Here is an 18,879-nt window from a genome sequence, read left to right as displayed (position 1 = left end):
CGGTAGAACGGCTGGCTCGGCGCCGAGAGCACCCAGCTGTTCCCGCCCCATCGGGCTGCAGCCGCGGTGGGGGATTGGCTGCGGAGGAGTGGCCCCGCCCCGCGCCCCGCTTGCGTCGGAGGAGGCGGAGCTTCTAGAGAGGAGGCGCGAAGGCTGGGCGTCTGGGCTGCTGGCGGGACGCACCTGGCCCAAGAGAGGTATGGTTTGTTGGTTCCCGGCCCCGGGCTGCCGGACGGGGAGTAGCGGGCGTCGGGAGGCACTTGTGGAAACTGCACCCCTCATTTTCACTCCAGGGTGGGGGGGGCGAATCTTCCCCCTCGGACGTTGTCGCTTGCTCTGGCCTGGGGGAAGAGCTAATTTTTAGTGGGGTTGGCGGCTGGGAGTGGACCGTAGAGACTGAATTCGTGCAGATGGGGAGAGCACTTTGTGCAGTACTGCGGGGCACTTTACGTGAAAAGACGCCTCTGCCATCTTCCTCCCTTCCGAAGTAGTTTGAAAACTTTTTAGCTTAAAAAACTGAAAGCGCTGTTGAGGCTAATGCAGTATGTTCTAAATCCACTACAAACCGTGGAGACTGAATGGACTCTCAGACTACCTGGTTACGGCCTCCGAGCCTCCAGGACTTCGTTTGTACAATGGGCTGATAATGACAAGTTCTGAGAATTTCCGTGAGGATTAAATGAAACTGTGCGTTAGCCGTTTAGTTAGCATAGCACCTGGCAGGTCCTTAAAAGCATCCTTGAAAGATTTATGCTGGGCCCTTGCTTGGAAGTGTTGTTGCCTGCTCAGTTCTAAAGCCCATAGACTTCCAGGGATTACCAGGAATTTGGGAGTAACACCTGTAGCCTGATTCTGCCCACAAACCTTTCTGTTTTTATTCATCAATACTTCAGCCTTTGAATTATCTTAATCACTGTTAGCGCAATTTAAATTTAGTTGCTACTAGAGCAGTTTCTTTCTACAGCTGGAAACAATTCAAAGCAGAGTTACTACGTTCTTTTAAAATTTAACGTTTTCATTTTTGTTTCTCCTGAAGTAAAGAAAAAAATTCCTTCAGAATGATTTTGAAAAAACCAAGGCTTTGAGGTCACAGACCTGAATTACCTCAGTATCTTATAACCTTAATCAAATCATCTGATGCCGTTTTTGCTTTGACCTTCCCATCAGTAGAATGGGACAGTATTACTCTGAAGCATCATAGAAAAGTGCCAATGAACTCTATAAAAATAAGCACAGTGGTTGCCATTTATTGAGCTCGTAATTCATGGCAAGTGCTTTATCTCCCTTCACCCTTGTGATCTATGGCATTGGCGTTTGTTTATTTTACAGCTGATTTACAATGTTGTGTTAATTACAGCTGTACAGCGAAGTGGTTCAGTTATACACATGTACATTTTTGTTTGAAATATTCTTTTCCATTATAGTTTGTTTATTGAGTGTAGTTTCCTGTGCTATACAGTTCAACCTTGTTGATTATCCATTCTATGTATAAAAGCTTACATTTGCTAACCCCGACCTCCCTCTGTCCATGATTCTGGTTCTGTTCCACAGATAGGTTCATTTGTGTCATATTTTAGATTCTGCGTATTAGTGACACCCTATGGTACTTGTCATTCTCCTTCTGCTTCCTTCACTTACTGTGATACTCTGCAGTTGTATCCATGTTGTTGCAAATGGCATTATTTCCTTCTTTTTAGTGGCTGAGCAGTACTCCAGTGTATATATATATGTACCACATCTTTTTTATCTGTTCATCTGTCTGTGGACATTTAGGATGTTTCCATGTCTTGGCTATTGTGAATAGTGCTGCTATGAACATAAGGGTACCTGTGTCTTTTTGAATTAGAGTTTTGTCTAGATAGATGCCCTGAAGTAGCATTTCTGGATCATGTGGTAATTATATTTTTAGTTTTCTGATGCACCTTCGTATTGTTTTCTACAGTGTCTATACCAACTTACATTCGCACCAGTGTAGGAGGGTTTCCTTTTCACCACACCTTCTCCAGAATTTGTTATTTGTAGACTTTTAAAATTTTATTTATTTTTATTTTTGACTCCATTGGGTCTTCATTGCTGGGCATAATGGACTTTTTCTAGTTGCAGTGAATGGGAGCTCGTCTCCACTTGTGGGCTTTGCATTGGGCTTTGCATGGGCTTTGCATTGCAGTGGCTTCTGTTGTCGTGGCTCATAGGCTTAGTTGCCCCATGGCATGTGGGATCTTCCTGGACCAGGGATCAAACCTGTGTCTCCTGCATTGGCAGGTGGATTCTTAACCACTGGACCACCAGGGAAGTCCCGGTTATTTGTAGACTTTTTGATCATGGCCATTCTGACTGGTGTGAGATGGTACCTCATTGTAGTTTTGATTTGCATTTCTCTAGTAATTAGTGAGGTGGAGCATCTTTCCATGCGCTGGCATAGGTGTTGTGATTCCCATTTGACAGGTAAGACATGCCCAAGGTCGCTGGGCTGCACTCAGCTGCATCTGTTTTAACTCCACAGGTGGCCACTGTGCAGAGGCAGCTGTGGTTTTAAAGTTGCTCCTAGTACCTGTATTTTCTATTTGCTGTCATAACAAATTACCACTTGTTTAGTGGGTTAAACAACACAACCTACAATTCTGTTCATCAGAAGCCTGACACATGTGTCACTGGGCTAAAATCAAGGTGTCAAGAGGGCTGTATTCTTTTTGGAAGCCTCCGAGGAGAATCTGTTTTCTTGCCTTTCTCAGCTTCTAGAGGCCACCTGTTTTCTCTGGTTCATGGCCCTCTTCCTCTGTCTTCATAGCCAACAACAGTAATTTGGTTCTCATATTTCATTGCTTTAGTCTTCCTTTTCTTGTCATGTCTGTTTATCTGACTCTCTTCTCTGCCTCCCTATTCCACTTTTAAGGATTCCCGTGATTACATTAGGCCCTTACAGATAATCCCTGTATTTTGAGGTCAGCCGATTAGCGACTTCAATTCCATCTGCAGCTTTATTTCCCCCTTGCCATGTAATTAATCATATTCATAGGTGTGATATTGTGATTCATAATAAATATATATTTGATCTTCATCTGGTTTCTGTCACTGAGCTTCTAAAATCCTTGGAATTTCCTAAATGAGGCAAGGTGGGAAGGTGTCTTTTGTCATGTTGAGGTGACCTTAGGAAGCACCAGGTAACCTAAGGATGGGGGCTGACTGGTTAGAGGGTCAGAATTTACACTCATCTCTCCCACCACCCCCCACCTCTGGGGATAGAAGAAGGGCTAATCAGTCATGCCTCTGCCAAGAGGCCTTCATAAAAACCCCAAAGTATGGACTCTGAGAGCTTCTGGGTTGGTGAACACAGTAGAACAGGGATCCCCAACCTCCAGGATCTAATGCCTGATGATCTGAGGTGGAGCTGATGTAATAATAGAAATTAAGTGCACAATAAGTGTAGTGTGCTTGAATCATCCTGAAACCACCCCCACCCTCCCATCCATGGAAAAATTGTCTTCCGTGAAACTGGTCTCTGGTGCCAAAAAGGTTAGGGACTGCTGCTGTAGTGATTTGGGGACAGTGGTGCACCTGGAGAGCATGGAAACTCTCTGCTCTTTCCCTATACCTTGCCCTGTGTATCTCTTCCATCTGCTACTCCTGAGTTATATCCTTTTAAAATAAGTGGTAATCTAGTAAGGAAGATGATTCTCTGAGATGTAAGCCACTCTAGCAAATTGATGGAACCCAAGAAGAGGTTGTGGGAACCTCTGGTCTATAACTGGTCAGTCAGAAGCACAGGTGACCATCTGGATTTGCAGGCGACCGACATCTGAAGGAGTGGGGAGGGAGGTTGGCAGTCCTGTGGTACTGATCCCTTAGTCTGTGAAATTGATACTATCTCTGGGTAGATGGTGTCAGAATCGAGTTGAATTTTAGGCCACCCAGCTGGCGTCCAGAGCATCACTTGATGGTGTGGGAAAACTGCTCCCCTTACATTAGAATTGGTGACCAGAACCCTTAACAGGTCCTGGGGATTAGGATGTGGACCACTTTGCTGGGGGTGGGAACATTACTCTGCCTGCCACAGTACCTATTCGGCAATGTGGTGGTGACTGATCTGGCATTCCTCTAAAACTGTGGCTGGTTGGCTTTGCAGGAGATCCGGTTGGAAAGAAACTGCAGCATGTAAGTTGCTTCCTTTTGCTGATAAACAGGCCTCCTTCCACCCGCAGCCTTCTCTTCCTCCTCCACCTGCCTTGTCCTGCCCAGAGTTTAGGAGTCAACCTCAGCATTTCTTGCCTGTTGATTTTGACCATCATGCTCATGCTCAGTCACTTCAGTCCTGTCCAACTCTTTGCAACCTCACGGACTGTAGCCAGCCAGACTCCTCTGTCCATGGGGATTTTTCAGGCAAGAATATGGAGTGGGTTGCCGTTTCCTTTACCAGGAGATGTTCCCGACTCAGGGTTCGAACCTGCATCTTCTGTGTCTCCTGCATTGCAGGTGGATTCTTTACTGCTGAGCCACTGGGGAATCTGCTTTAACTATTAAGGATTAAAAAAGTCCAGTGGAGGGCTTCCTGGCTTGGAACCCGAGTCTGGAAGGAGGACGGGAAACCCTCTGTCAGGAAGAGAGTATGGAGGCTTATGCAAGGCCCTGCTTGTTATGTCCAAACTCCTTTCACTGGAGTTTGGCCTTGGGAGGTGCAATGCTAAGTCCTGCATTTGACAGGTCCTGGAGCAGCAGTGACTTCCGACCCTCTGCAAAAGTATTTGGGGAGAATGGCGTGTTGGAAGAGCAGAAATCTCCAAGTGAGTTAGCCTGGGGGGTGGTGTTTGGTGCTGGGACCCTCAGACAGTAACCTGAATCCCAGTTAATCTACTCAATTTCTGTTCAGGCATGAAACCTGGCATCCACCTTATCTGTCCTTGCTCTAGTCAGCCCCACATTTCTTTTCACATGGTGGATGTGTCTCCCTGCCACCCACAGTCACTGTCGCGTCGGCTGCTTCTCACCCCATACTCTAATCCTTGCCTCTTTCCATTTCACTCTCCACCATCTCCAAAGTGGCACCGCCCTAAAACATAGATGTGTTGATACCAGCTCTCTGATTAAATCCTTCCCTCCTCTCACAGCCAGCGGGTTCCCCTGAGAGCTGTGGGAAGCAGTCAGTGATTTCAGCAGTTGGCCTGGCCTGCCTTTCTTGCCCCCGCTTTTTCTGCTCACCCACATGCAGCGTTTGGTCTAGCTATTCCCCACCCCATGCAAACTCCCAAACAAGCCGGGCCCTTTCCTGTGTCCATGCCTTTGCATGTGTTATGCTCTCTGCCTGGATTCTCTTCCACCTTCCTCCTGCATTAATCCCCTTCCTCACCTCCTTAGGCTGACTGTTAACTTTGAAACTTCACTAATACCCCATTGAAAGCACTGGATTCCTGGTATGCTAATGACTCCTTGTCCTCCCTGCCTCTTCTGCCCCAGAGATTGCACTCCTGCCTTGAATTCAGTAATGTCCAAGGCCAGTGCTTAACTTGGAACCACTCCCATAATACTGGAAAGTGTTTGCTGACCCGTTGAATGCAATTTAACTATTTTTTGTTCATGGAGGAGTAATGTTTGAAGGGGAATGTGTGTGTATGTTTTAACATTGAGAAAAATGCGTCATTTAGCTCATGTTCTAACTTCTCTAACTCCTTCAACCTTACACCTGCCTTTTTTTTCTTTTTTGCTATTTTAGAATTCAAGAAAAGAGAGACAGAAGTGTATGTTGGCAATCTCCCGCTGGATATCTCTGAGGTATGCCTCAGTCTGTGCATGGTTGCCTCTCATCTTCTTTGGCTTCCTCCATATGACCTAAACCTGCCAGTAAGAATTTTACCGGTTTTAAAGGGTATTTTAGAGCTACGAATATGCAGGCAGTCACTAGTTGGTGACTAGGCTGACCAACTCACAGTCAGCTCACAGTTTGCCCTGGGCTTTCCCAGTTTTAGCATGAAGCATCCTGTACCCAGCCATCCGTGTAGACCTGGGTGGGTGGCCACCCTCCTCATCGCTTGGAATGGAGGGCTGCAGTAAGGCCGCTTCCCTTTGGGAAGGGGGCCTTATGAGGGTTCAGTTGCTAATTCTTTGATCATAGGGAGCCGTGGGGTATCAGTCAAAAAACTATGCTCATTTCACTTTGAAATGAACCAGTTCAGTCAGTAGCTGTGTGTTCAGAGAGTAGAATATAAACAGCCATATTTGACCCCAGGAATCTTCCTGTCTATTTGGGGAGACCAGACCACCGCACCTGAAATAATTATAGAACAACATAAATATTTAAAATTTGTAATAAGTACATTCGAACTACTGATGAAAAGAGAATGAAGGTGTAATCTCCTGATTTGAGGCATCCCCTGGCTTTTTTTTTTTTTTGGAGCATTTAAAATTTTTCACATTATGCAAAATAATGTGCCCAAGGCACTCTCAGCATGCTGAAAAATAAAATGTGCTCAAACTCAGTCTCAGATGAAGCATGAGAGAAACTGACTTTTGTGGAGTCCCTGCTGCATGTCACACATCTTTCAAAAATGTCCTGATCTCATGCCCGCTTGCCAGTTAGCTAAACTCAGTCTTCTCTGTCCAAGTCGTACTTTATTCCTTTTACACTGTTACAATATTTTAATCCTCAGATATGCTCCAGGAAGTAGGCTAAATCCTTCATTAGTGTGGTTTTATAAAATTCTCATAATAGCTCTGCATGATGGGTGGTATCTCCATCTTGAAGATGAGGCAAATGAGGTTCTACGAGGTCCTCCTTAGCCAAGTACACGGACTCTGGGAGTGGTCAGCCAGGAGTTGAGTCCATGTCCACTGCCTGCAAGTACCAAACCACATAATTGATAAGATGTGTCAGTAACTCACCATAAAAAGAGATGGACCTATTAGATTTTTATCTGACAAAGAGAGAAGAAAATGGTACTGGAGCACAGAGAGTGAATTCATTTTGACCCAGTGAGTTAAATCTTGTTGAGTCAAAGTGCATGTGTTGGGGGATGCTTGGCATCCGAGAGAAGGGAGGATTGGGACTGATTTGCCTCCCCCTTGGCAGGCTGGTATAACCCGTTACTTGACAGTGAGATGAAGGCGGGAGCCCTGCAGTAGTTGGCGCGGTGGTCTGGGGCAGGCGAGGCGCTGAGCGGCTCTGCCTCCGCCCTGTAGTGGATCCTGTCTCACGGCCAGGCCCCGGGGGCTTGCTTGGCCCTGCTGTGGTATAGGGCACCTTTGGTCCTTGCTTGCTCCACTAGAAAGCAACAGCCTTCCCCACAGTGGTTCCTTCCAGCGTACAAACAGAGACTAGCCTCCTAGGAGAGGAAACACCTGAGCTGAAGAAGTAGGATTTTAAAAAGAAATGTCTGATTTTAACATTAATACCTGCCTTGTCGAGAACTCTGAAGTGAGTGTCTGAGACTTTTACCTTCTTGCACACCAACAGACTAGCCTGCGGCAGTTTCATGGTTGTTGGTAGAAGATGAAAGTCGTGGATCAGAGATGACAGATGAATTATTACTCATAACAATAATAGTAGCTAGCATTTTACGTTATTAACATTTTTTATTGAGAGATAAATCACATACCAAAAAATTCACTATTTTACAGCATAAAATTCAGTGGTTTTTAATATATTCACAAGGTTACACAGCCATCACCATTAATTCCAGAATATTTTCATCACCTCGCAAGTAAATCTCATAATCATTAGCAGCCCCTCCTCCTCCTCTCTTCCTCCAGCCCCTGGCAGCCACTAATCTACTTTCTGTCTCTATGGATTTGCCTATTCTAGATATTTTATGTAAATAAAGTCATACAATGTCTTTCACTTAGCATAATGTTTTCAGGGTTCATACATTTTATAGCATGTCTCAGTACTTCATTCCTTTTTATGACTACAGTATTTATATGGATATATGTCACAGTTTGTTTATCCATATATCACTGGACATTTGACCTGTTTCCACTTTTTGGCTTTTATGAAAAATCTTAACCTGAACATGGGTGTGCAAGTTTCTGTGTAAATGTATGTTCCGGTTGTCTTTGGTATATACCTAGGAGTGAAATTATTGGGGTCACATGATAACTCTGTGCCAAACTGTTTTCCAAAACAGCTGTACCATTTCGCATTCATACCAACAATGTGTGGGGATTCCAATTTCTCCACTTCCTGGCCCAAAACTGTTATAGTCTGTCTTTTTGATTTTTGCCATCTAGTAGATGTGAAGTGGTATCTCATTGTGTTTTTGATTTGTGTTTTCATAGTAATTAATGAGCATCTTTTCATGTGTTTATTGTCTCTTTGTGTATATCTTCTTTGGAGAAATATTTTTTAGATCCTTTACCCAGTTTAAAATCAGTTCATCTTTTTTATTATTGAGTTGTAAGAGTTCTTTATATATTCTGGATACAGGTCTCTTACCAGATACATGATTTGTAAATATTTTCTCCCATCAGTTGTGTTTTATTTTGTCTGTAGTGTCCTTTGAAACACAAATGTTCAATTTTGATGCATTCCAATTTTCCATTTTTTTCTTTGGTTGCTTTAGGTGCCATATCTAAGAATCTATTGCCTAATCCAAGGTCACAAAGATTTACATGTATTCATTCTTCCAGGAGTTTTGTAGTTTTTGCTTTTATATTTAGGTTTGTAATCCTTTTTAAATTTATTCTTGCATGTGGTTTGAGGTCAAGGTCAATTTCATTCTTTTGCATGTGTATATCCAGTTGCCCCAGCATTATTTGCTAAAAATAAATTTTTCCCCACTGAATTATTTTGGCACTCTTGTTGCAAATCCATTGACCATAAATGTAGCAGTTTATTTCTGGAGTCTCATTCTATTCCATTGATCTGTATGTCTGTCCTTATGCCAGTACTGCATTTGCGTACTGTAGCTTTGTAGTAAGTTTTGAAATTGATCTCACACGTAACTCTTGAACCCAGTGGCTTGCATTCTCCCCTCACCAGTTTTCTGAAACTGGTCTTGTTGAGTATATGAGTAACCTTCATGATGCCAGTTGGATTTAAAATCTTCAGATGCCTCTGTTTCCTTAATTATGATAGATTGGATAACCTCAAAGCCCTCGTCCAAGAAAATACTTGGAAACAGAAGCTAAAATATAGGAAATGCCACTTTAAACTTTATTTTGTATTGGTGTATACAGCTGATAAGGGGCTTCCCTGGTGGCTCAGAGGTAAAGAATCTGTCTGCAGTGCCGCAGACCTGGTTTCCGTCCCTGGGTCAGGAAGATCCCTTGGAGGAGGGCATGGCAGTCCACTCTGGTACTCGTGCCTAGAGAATCCCATGGACAGAGGAACCTGGCAGTGTGCAGTCCTTAGGGTGGCACAGAGTTGGACACAACTGAAGGGACTAAGCAGCAGCAGCAAGGCTGATGAACAAACGACGTTGTGATAAGCTTCAGGAGAACAGCGAAGGGGCTCGGCCATACAATACATGGACCATTGTCCCCCAAACTCCCCACCCGTCCCACTGCCACATAGCACTGAGCAGAGTTCCGTGTGCTCCACAGGAGGTCCTTGTTGGGTATCTGTTTTAAATATGGCAGTGTGTACGTATCCATCCCAAGCCCCTAATTATCCCTTTCCCCCATCGTCCCCACCCCCTCCCCGACCCTGGCAACCATAAGTTTGTTGTCTAAGTCTGTGGGTCTCTCTTTTAAGTTCATTTGTATCATTTCTTTTTAGATGACACATATAAGGGATGTCTTAGGATATTTCTCTGTCTGGCTTACAGAGCTGCGGTGAATATTGGGGTGCAGGTATCCTTTCAGATCATGTTTTTCTCCAGATATATGCCCAGGAGTGGGATTGCAGGGTCACACAGTAGCTCTATTCTTAGCTTCTCTATAGTGGCTGTATCAATTTACATTCCAACCAACAGGGTAGAAGGGTTCCCTTCTCTCCATACTCACATTATTGTTTGTGGATTTTTTGATGATAGACTTTCTGTCTGGTGTGAAGTGATATCTTGTCGGACTCTTTGTGACCCCATGGACTGTAGCCCCACCAGGCTCCTCTGTCCATGGAATTCTCCAAGCAAGAATATTGGAGTGGGTAGCCACTCCCTTCTCTAGGGGATCTTCCCAACCCAGGGATCTCAAACCTGGATCTCCTGCATTGAAGGTGGATTTTTTTTTTTTTTTTTTTTTACCATCTGAGCCACCAGGAAAGCCCCAATAATTAGAGATGTTGAACATCTTTTCATGTGCCTCTTGAGAAATGCTACCTTAAAATACATAGCTGACTCCTAAGAAAGTAAGGAAAATTAAGAGGGCCCCAGATAAGCAATAACTTGAAAACTAGGAGAATCCAGTCAATTCCCTAGGGTCTGTGCATACCTCAAAACCTAAAGATTGGATTGGATTATAGCAGCCATGTCAGGGTAGGAGATGACACTCGGGGCCTATGTGAGGAGGGGCGTGGTAATCGACATCCCTGCAAAAGCAGGATGGTTGAAGGGCTGGCCCCTCAGTGAAAGTGTGAACCACAAAACTTTGCTTATTGGCCCAGGGTGGTGTTGAGAAAGTTAATCTGACTTGGCCAGGATCTAAGGCTGGTAGGGTAAACAGTCTCCCTAAGAACATATAACAGTAGGCCTGATTTCATGTGAATTGTGGTTTAAATTCATATTACTTACATGGTCTGGGAACCTTCAAGCTAAAATTTAACTTTTGATAAAGTTAAAAGCCCAATTTACAGAAAAAACATTTAAACTGTGAGTGGAAGGAAACTTCCAAAATCTGATAAAGAGTATCTACAGAAAATACACAGAAAACATTGTCACTTGGGAAACAGGTATTTTAAAATCAAGAACAAGACACTAGTGCCTCTTATCATTTCTGTTTAACATTTTATGCAATCCCTTAGCTAGAGCGAGTGAGAAAATAAAAAAGTGAGAGGTGTAAGAATTGGAAAGGAAAAAACAAAGTCATTATTTGCAGATGATTGTCGAAGTTGAAGCTCAGAAGACTCTTGGATATGCTAGAATTATTGATAGTTAAGGTGGTTGAATATAAGATAAATATACAAAAGTCAATTGTATTTCTATACAGAGGAAAAGTTACAAAGAGCTAGAAATTAATAAAAGTTGTGCAAGACATAGAAACAGAAAATTAGGCTTTACTGAAAGACATTAAGGAAGACCTCAACAAAGAGATGGATAAGAATCAATTTTATGATCCTTAGATTGATATATAGATACAATACCATTGTGATCAAAATACCCAAAGGATTTTCAAAGAGCTTGACAAACTGATTCTAAAATTTACATGAAACAGAACATGTCCCATGAATAAATGCACCTTTTTTGAAGAGAAAGAATAAGGGAGACAGAGTAAATTTTCCACTATAATAATGATGACCTTGATGTGGATGCATTGCTAATTGTCAATGTATGAAACATCAAAAGTCCAGAAATAGACCTACACGTATATGAAAACTTGGTGTGTATAATCAGGTGGCATTGCAGATGAGTTGGGAAAGAAGAGACTATTCAGTAAACTGGTTCTGAGATGTTTATTTATCCATACAAGAAAAATGAAATTGGACCTTTACATTATAACATAAACTGAATGGATTCTAAATGGATTAAGGACTTAACAATGTATAGCAAATGCAATACTTAGGGACACAACTTTGATAGCTTTCCCTTTGAGATCAGGAACAAGATATGAATACCGGCTATTGCTATTTCTGTCAACATTGTACTGGTGGTCTTGGTCAGTGCAGCAGGCAAGGAAAAAGAAAGACACAAGAATGGGAAAGGCGGAGATAAATATCACTGGTGCAGGTGATATGATTGTGGTAGTAGAAAATCATGACCAGTTATCTGTATTCCCAGCTTGTACCTTGCCCATGAACTCTGAACTTGTCTATTCAGTTGCTGAGTCCTTATCTCTACTTGGGCAACTAATAGGCATTTCAAACTTGATGTGTCCAGCCTGCTCCTCCCACGGTCTTCCTCATCTCAGTAAATGGCCCAAAACCTGGGAAATATTCTTGTTTCATATCTCACATGTTTTTTCACACTTCACATTCAATCTGTCAGCGGGTATAAAAATACACCTAGAATCAAACAGTCTTTTGCATCAGAAGGGAGGAAGAGAATGGAATATCTCTTTAAATTTGCCAAAATAAACAGTGGAAAGATAAAAAGGGAATAAAGATGGTGACCTCTGGGGGAGGGAAGGAAAAATGATAGAAGGGAGATGGAGGCACAATTTATTTTATTTATTTATTTAAAAAATGTAAAATTAATTTTTACTGGAGTGCGGTTGCTTTACAGTGTTGTTTCTGCCGTGCAGCCAGGCTCATCAGCTCTGTGTTTCCATGTGTCCCTCTTTTTGGAGGGACAGTTTCTGAATTTACCTTGTGGTATTGTTTTGACTTTAAAATACATGGATGTTTTCATAATTAAGAGAGTCAAAATGATCTATTAAAAAAGCACTCCCTAAAAACGGAAAACAAACTAGTGCTATAATTAGTTTGGTGTCAGAGAACAGAATTATTCAAATTGACCTTAGAATATGATATTTTGACTGTGTATCCTCAGTAGGACACATTATAAGCATAAAAAGAACTGCACAGAAGTCTTAGACTTTGCTCAATAAGTTTGTTGTCTGTAGTAACCCTGGTATTATTTGAACCTGTTATATATTTCAAAGTAGGATATAATAACTAGTATTGTTAGGAATAAAGATTTTCAGCATAAGATAAATAAAAACCATCTGTAGCTCTATAGGAATTAGAATCCATGATTACAATGATTATTTTCCCTTTCAAAGATGCGTATCTCCTAACTCTGCTGGTTGAAATACCTTGGTGCTCTTAACCCAGTGGCAATAAGATCCTAGATTGCTCACTTTGAATACCATTCCCCACGAAAAGGAACTATACCTTCTTAGATTGCAGGTTTGGAGCTGTTATGTGCCGGAAAGCTAGAAACCTCTGAAAGGCTATTAGGTTTGATTGAAGGGAAGGGAGAAGTTGTAATTAGAGGTGAGGTACTTTTTCCTTGGAGCTATGTGCTGGAATGTTTACAGATGTAGTGATGAGGTGATGAGATTTGTTTCAGAATAGCCTAATGGCAGGGAGAGGTATAGATGAAATCAGAGTGTCCCTGAGTTAATTTTTTTTCCAGACAAGCCTTTACTGCAGCATGAAGGAGCAAAAACAAGGAACAGGTGCCCTTATTTTCTCCCTTTTTTTTGAATTGAGAATTAAGGCTGATAGGTATATAGGAATTTGTTATACTGTTTTTCTACACATGTTTAAACGTTTCCAAATGAAAAGACATAAGAACAAGCAAAAAGAGGATCCCGTGGGCCAAAAATGGGACAATTTATGTTTCAAAAATACTGATTACCTTTGATTAAAACTTACTAGTGATAAAAAGCAATAATTTGTAGTGACACTTAAAGAAATAATACATAAACTCATTGGACACATTGAAGATAGCAAGAAATAGTTCAGTAATGTAAAACTTGGTAATTAAAGGAAAAGGTTAATTGTTAATCTTGCTTTTCCAACACCAGTGCTGTTTCAGGGCAAATGAAGAACACTAGTGAATGAGAGAAAGTTCTTTACAGAGGAACTCTAGCTCATAAATGCAGAGGAAACGGTTGAAAATCATCATTTTGCAAATCATAATACCTGTTTCAGACAGTGGTGATCAGAGCATGGTAAATTCATTAGATAAAATGTTGATGGGCAGTTTTATAATGAAAGGATCAGGCTGTCTTAACCATTGTGGAGTCTTAACCATTGGATCGCCAGGGAAGTCCCTGTCTGAGTTTGTTGATTAATTTAGCGTCGCCTAAAGTGAGATATGCAGAGTACATCATGAGAAACGCTGGGCTGGAAGAAGCACAAGCTGGAATCAAGATTGCCGGGAGAAATATCAATAACCTCAGATATGCAGATGACACCACCCTTATGGCAGAGAGTGAAGAGGAACTAAAAAGCCTCGTGATGAAAGTGAAAGAGGAGAGTGAAAAAGTTGGTTTAAAGCTCCTCATTCAGAAAACTAAGATCATGGCATCTGGTCCCATCACTTCATGGGAAATAGATGGGGAAACAGTAGCAGACTTTATTTTTTTGGGCTCCAAAATCACTGCAGATAGTGATTGCAGCCATGAATAAAAGACGCTTACTCCTTGGAAGGAAAGTTATGACCAACCTAGATAGCATATTAAAAAGCAGAGACATTACTTTGCCAACAAAGGTCCATCTGGTCAAGGCTATGGTTTTTCCAGTGGTCATGTATGGATGTGAGAGTTGGACTGTGAGGAAAGCTGAGCGCTGAAAAATTGATGCTTTTGAACTGTGGTGTTGGAAAAGACTCTTGAGAGTCCCTTGGACTGCAAGGAGATCCAACCAGTCCATCCTAAAGGAGATCAGTCCTGGGTGTTCATTGGAATGACTGATGCTGAAGCTGAAACTCCAATACTTTGGCTACCTCATGCGAAGAGTTGATTCATTGGAAAAGACCCTGATGCTGGGAGGGATTGGGGGCAGGAGGAGAAGGGGACAACAGAGGATGAGATGGCTGGATGGCATCACCGACTCGATGGGCATGAGTTTGAGTAAACTCTGGGAGTTTATGATGGACAGGGAGGCCTGGCGTGCTGTGGTTCATGGGGTCGCAAAGAGTCGGACACAACTGAGCGACTGAACTGAAAGTGAGACAGCCACGTACAAGTCTCCTAAAGTGATGTCATATTATTGAAGATCTCACACCATCTATAAAGTGTTCTAGCCAAAAATGTAAATAATAACCTATATGTGAAAGCTCCATGGCTAACTTCTAGTCTAAAGGAAACAGGGGTGGGGATAGAAGATCAAGTTAAATGCTTACAATAAGGAAGCAGTACTCTTATCTACAGAATAGCTGACCTGGTATATATTACAAGTCAAAGTCATGGAAAAATTAAAGCAGGGAGATCTGATATAAAGACGTTTAGAAGAGGCCTAAGAGAAATGATGACCAAACAGGATAAGTAGACCTTGTTCTGACCCTGACTGTGACAAAACAACAGTTAAAAGATATTTTTGAGACAGTTGATGACATTTGTCTATTAGTTGTAGTTTGATAAGTCACCTCTCTGACTTAATATGTCTGCTTAATATTTAATCACCATTGAACTCACCATGCACATTTCTCATTGATTTTAATTGATTATCTGTCTTTCCTAAGTAACGTCAGTGCCAGGAGGGACTTCCCTGGTGGTCCAGTGGCTAAGACTCCACACTCCCAGTGCAGGGGGCCTGGGCTCATTCTCTGGTCAGCGAACTAATCCCACATGTTCCAAATAAGACTTCTCATGCTGCAAGGAAAAATCAGAGATCCTGTGTGCTGCAACTAAGATGCTGCAACTAAGACCTGGTGCACCCAAAGTAACAAATAAGTAATAGGTGGAAACCTAGAGCCTATTATACAGAGTGATGTAAGTCAGAAAGAGAAAAGCAAATATTATATTAATTGCATGTATATATGGAATCTAGAAAGATGGTACTGATGAAATCATTTTCAGGGCATTTTCATGTTCTGTGTGGAGACACAGAACAGACTTATGGACCCAGTGGGGCAGAGGAGAGAGGAAGGAGAGGGTGGGAGGTATGGAGAGAGAAACATGAACGTGTACATGAGCATAAGTAAAATAGACAGCCAGTGGGAATTTGCTGCATGACCCAGGGAGCTCAAACCAGGGCTCTGTTACAACCCAGAGGGGTGGGATGGGGAGGGAGGTTCTGAAGGAGGGGGCATATGTTTACCGGTGGCTGATTCATGTTGAGGTTTGGCAGAAACCAACACAATTCTGTAAAGCAATTATCCTTCAGTTAAAAAAGTAAATAAAATAAAAATAAAAAAAAAAAAAGGTCAGCCCCAGGAGGGGAGAGACTTTGGGTACCCTGTTCATGGTACAAAAGACATTTTCTAGCACAGAGTAGGCACTTAATAATCATTTGTTGAATGAGTTAGAGGAAGTGGACAGTGAGTACAGACAAGTTTTTCAAGGATTTTTGTAATAAAGAAGGATAGGAAGCGGGGTGGGAGCTGGAGGGGGTTGTAAGGTCAAAGTTGTTACGTGTCTTTAAGTATTTAGATAGTAAATATTAGAGCTCATTTGTATGCCCATCCAGTGGGGAGGGTAGTTAATGCAGGAAAAAGAGGAGATCGATTAGTATGAAAGACCTTGAGAAGGTTAAGAGGGGTTGTCTGGAGCAAGGACGGGTCTTCTCTGTAGAGGGGTGCACACGGGTATGGGGCGGCTGACTGATGTGGTGGCGGGGGGTGGGTGTTCCTTTTGATTGCTTGTCTCTTCTCAGCAAAGAATCGGGGTTATCTGCTGAGTAGAAAGAGGGCAAGGAAAGTCGGAGTGGAGAAGTAGACTGCGGTAGTTGTGTTTGGGAGGCTGGCAGTTGATGATTAGGAATACGTAGTAGGAATGCCAGAGCACTGAACAAGGAAATGACTGCAGTCAGTGATCAACCACAGTGGAAAGAGGAAGGCGGGGGCCGGTGGGGCGGGGCGGAACGGATGGCCAGAGAGCCAGGATAGGGTCGGGAGTTTGCGGGATGGCGGGAAAGTGGCACAGTTTGAAGGATCACAGCCCCAGAGAATAGAACTGGGGAACTAGAGGTGTGAGAAGGAAGGGTGGTTAGAGAGCAGGGACTCGAAGTTGCCCTTTGGAGGTAGGCAGTCTGGTAATAGTGGGGTCCAGGGTGTGTCCTGGGAGGAAGGGAGCTCAGGTGACGGGGATACCGCTGTTGTCCTTTCTCTCCTCTGTGTTTTCTCTTTTCGATGACTTTTATCATTTCATACATTTTTAAAAAATGTATCTGTGTTGGCACATACATGCAATGCCAATAAACATTCAGATGCTTAGCTTGTATCATAGGAAACTGCTGGTACTTGACCAGTTTTCATCTGCAGAAATGTCAGATCACATGGCTCAAATTAAATGTTTCCCAGTTTTTGCCACTTTCTTTTCTTTCTTTATTTTCGACTGTGCTGGGTCTTTGTTGCTTTGCATGGGCCTTCTCTGGTTGCATCGAGCGGGGGCTACTCTCTAGTCTCATTGTGCAGACTTCTCATGGTAATGGCGTCTCCTGTTCTTGAGCATAGGCTCTCGGTGCTCAGGCTTCAGTAGTTGCAGCTCCTGGTCTCCAGAGCAGGGGCTCAGTAGCTGTGGCAGATGGGCTTGTTCCATGGCATACAGGGTCTTCCCCAACCAGGGATCGAACCCGTGTCCCTGGCATTGGCAGGCAGATGCCTATCCACCATGCCACCAGGGAAGTCCTTTTGCCGCTTTAAACAGCTTCAGCGCACTGACTTGTACGCATGTCTACATGCGTGTCTCTAGGACCTCACCTGGGCGTGGGGCCAGAGCCACACGGTGCACACGGCTTGACCAGGAGGGGAGAGAGGCCTCCACTCCCGCCAGCAGCGTCAGCAGCAGAATTCCTTTATCCTTACCAACACCAGCGTGGTGGTGTCCAGCTGCTGAATTACTGCTGTCTGGTGGATGTGGAATCATTTAGCATGCAGGTAACTGCCATAACCTCCTGCCTGTCTGGCACGAAGTCAGTGGTCCATAAATGCTCGTGCCATAATTATTGGCAGGCTGCAGTAGATTTTTTTGTAATGATTGATTGAAAGGAGTATATTAATAAGCAAAATAGGTTATGAAGCGGAGGATACTCTATGATCCCTTAATCTATGTATAGTGCTCATGTTTTGGTGGTAAGATTATGGGTGATATCTCTATTTTGCTTATCTGTATTTTTAAACTTTTCTATAATAAACATTTAATGCTTTTATAATTAAAATATCCTAATAACTAATTTTCATTATTTAAAGATACCCTAAGGGATATGAGGCAATTTTAGCTTAATGTACTAAGCTTCCTGTCAAATCTATAGTAAAAAAATTTTTTTTAATAAACACACTGAACTATTAAGGGGCAGAAAAATAATGTCATAGGTTATGCCTTTAGATTTTCGTAGTTCCTAATGCTAACTATCAATAAGAACAACATCTGCTGCTAGGATGACCTCACTGATAGCATTGATTGATGAACCACGGATGAACAGATGTCAGCAGGTTTCTTTTGTATTTGTATGTGTGTGGTAGTGGTGGTGGTTCTTCTCTATTCTTTATCTCAAGCACATTTTCTGAAAATCAGTGCTTCCTGAATCAGTTTGATACCAGGGAACAGTAGTTTTTGACCTTGGCTGCATATTGCCATCATCTTTTAAAAAATATTGATAAAAATACTGCTTTAATCTCAACCTTGGAGATTCTGATTTTGTTCATCTGGGGTGGGCCAGGCATCACTCTGGTAGGTAGTTTTTTTAAAGAAAAATGTGACTTTCCAGCTGAATCTTATATGCAGTCAGAATTGAGGATCATTGCTATAGGAGAAGGGTTTGCCAAGTTTTCCATAAAGGGTCAGATGCATGCATGCTAAATCGCTTCAGTCATGTTTGATTCTGTGTGACCCCATCGGATAGCCCACTAGGCTCCTCTGTCCACGGGATTCTCCGGGCAAGAATACTGGAGTGGGTTGCCGTGCCCTTCTCTAGGGGATCTTCCCAACCCAGGGATCAAACCTGCCTCTCTTACATCTCCTGCATTGGCAGGCAGATTCTTTACCACTAGCACCACCTGGAAAGCCCCAAAGGGTCAGGTAGTAAGGTTTTATGCTTTGCAGGCCATATGCCTCTGTTGCAGATACTCTGCCACTGGGGCATGAAAGCGGCCATGGAGAACACATAAATGAATGTGCGTGGCTGCACTCCAATAACATTTAGAAAAAGGGTGGTGGGTTGGATTTGGCCCAAGGCTGTGGTTTCCTGAC

The 18,879-nt window shown here is 42.8% G+C and overlaps 1 protein-coding gene across 1 annotated transcript in view; it reads left to right on the top strand.

Moving 5' to 3' along the window:
• Window positions 1-151: 151 nt before the first annotated feature.
• TDRD10 (tudor domain containing 10) overlaps window positions 152-18,879 on the top strand; it is a 51,188-nt gene continuing 32,460 nt past the window's right edge. Inside the window, exons 1-4 of the mRNA XM_061119867.1 lie at window positions 152-197; window positions 4,124-4,152; window positions 4,699-4,778; window positions 5,705-5,763. Of these exons, the coding sequence (XP_060975850.1) occupies window positions 4,151-4,152; window positions 4,699-4,778; window positions 5,705-5,763 (141 nt within the window). The 5' untranslated portion in view covers window positions 152-197; window positions 4,124-4,150. The remainder of the gene's footprint in view (window positions 198-4,123; window positions 4,153-4,698; window positions 4,779-5,704; window positions 5,764-18,879) is intronic.

The sequence above is a fragment of the Dama dama genome, chromosome 20 (genome assembly GCF_033118175.1).
Source record: "Dama dama isolate Ldn47 chromosome 20, ASM3311817v1, whole genome shotgun sequence".
Taxonomy (NCBI): domain Eukaryota; kingdom Metazoa; phylum Chordata; class Mammalia; order Artiodactyla; family Cervidae; genus Dama; species Dama dama.
The sequence above is the reverse complement of the archived record's forward strand: the minus strand, read 5'-3'. Positions and strand labels throughout refer to the sequence as shown.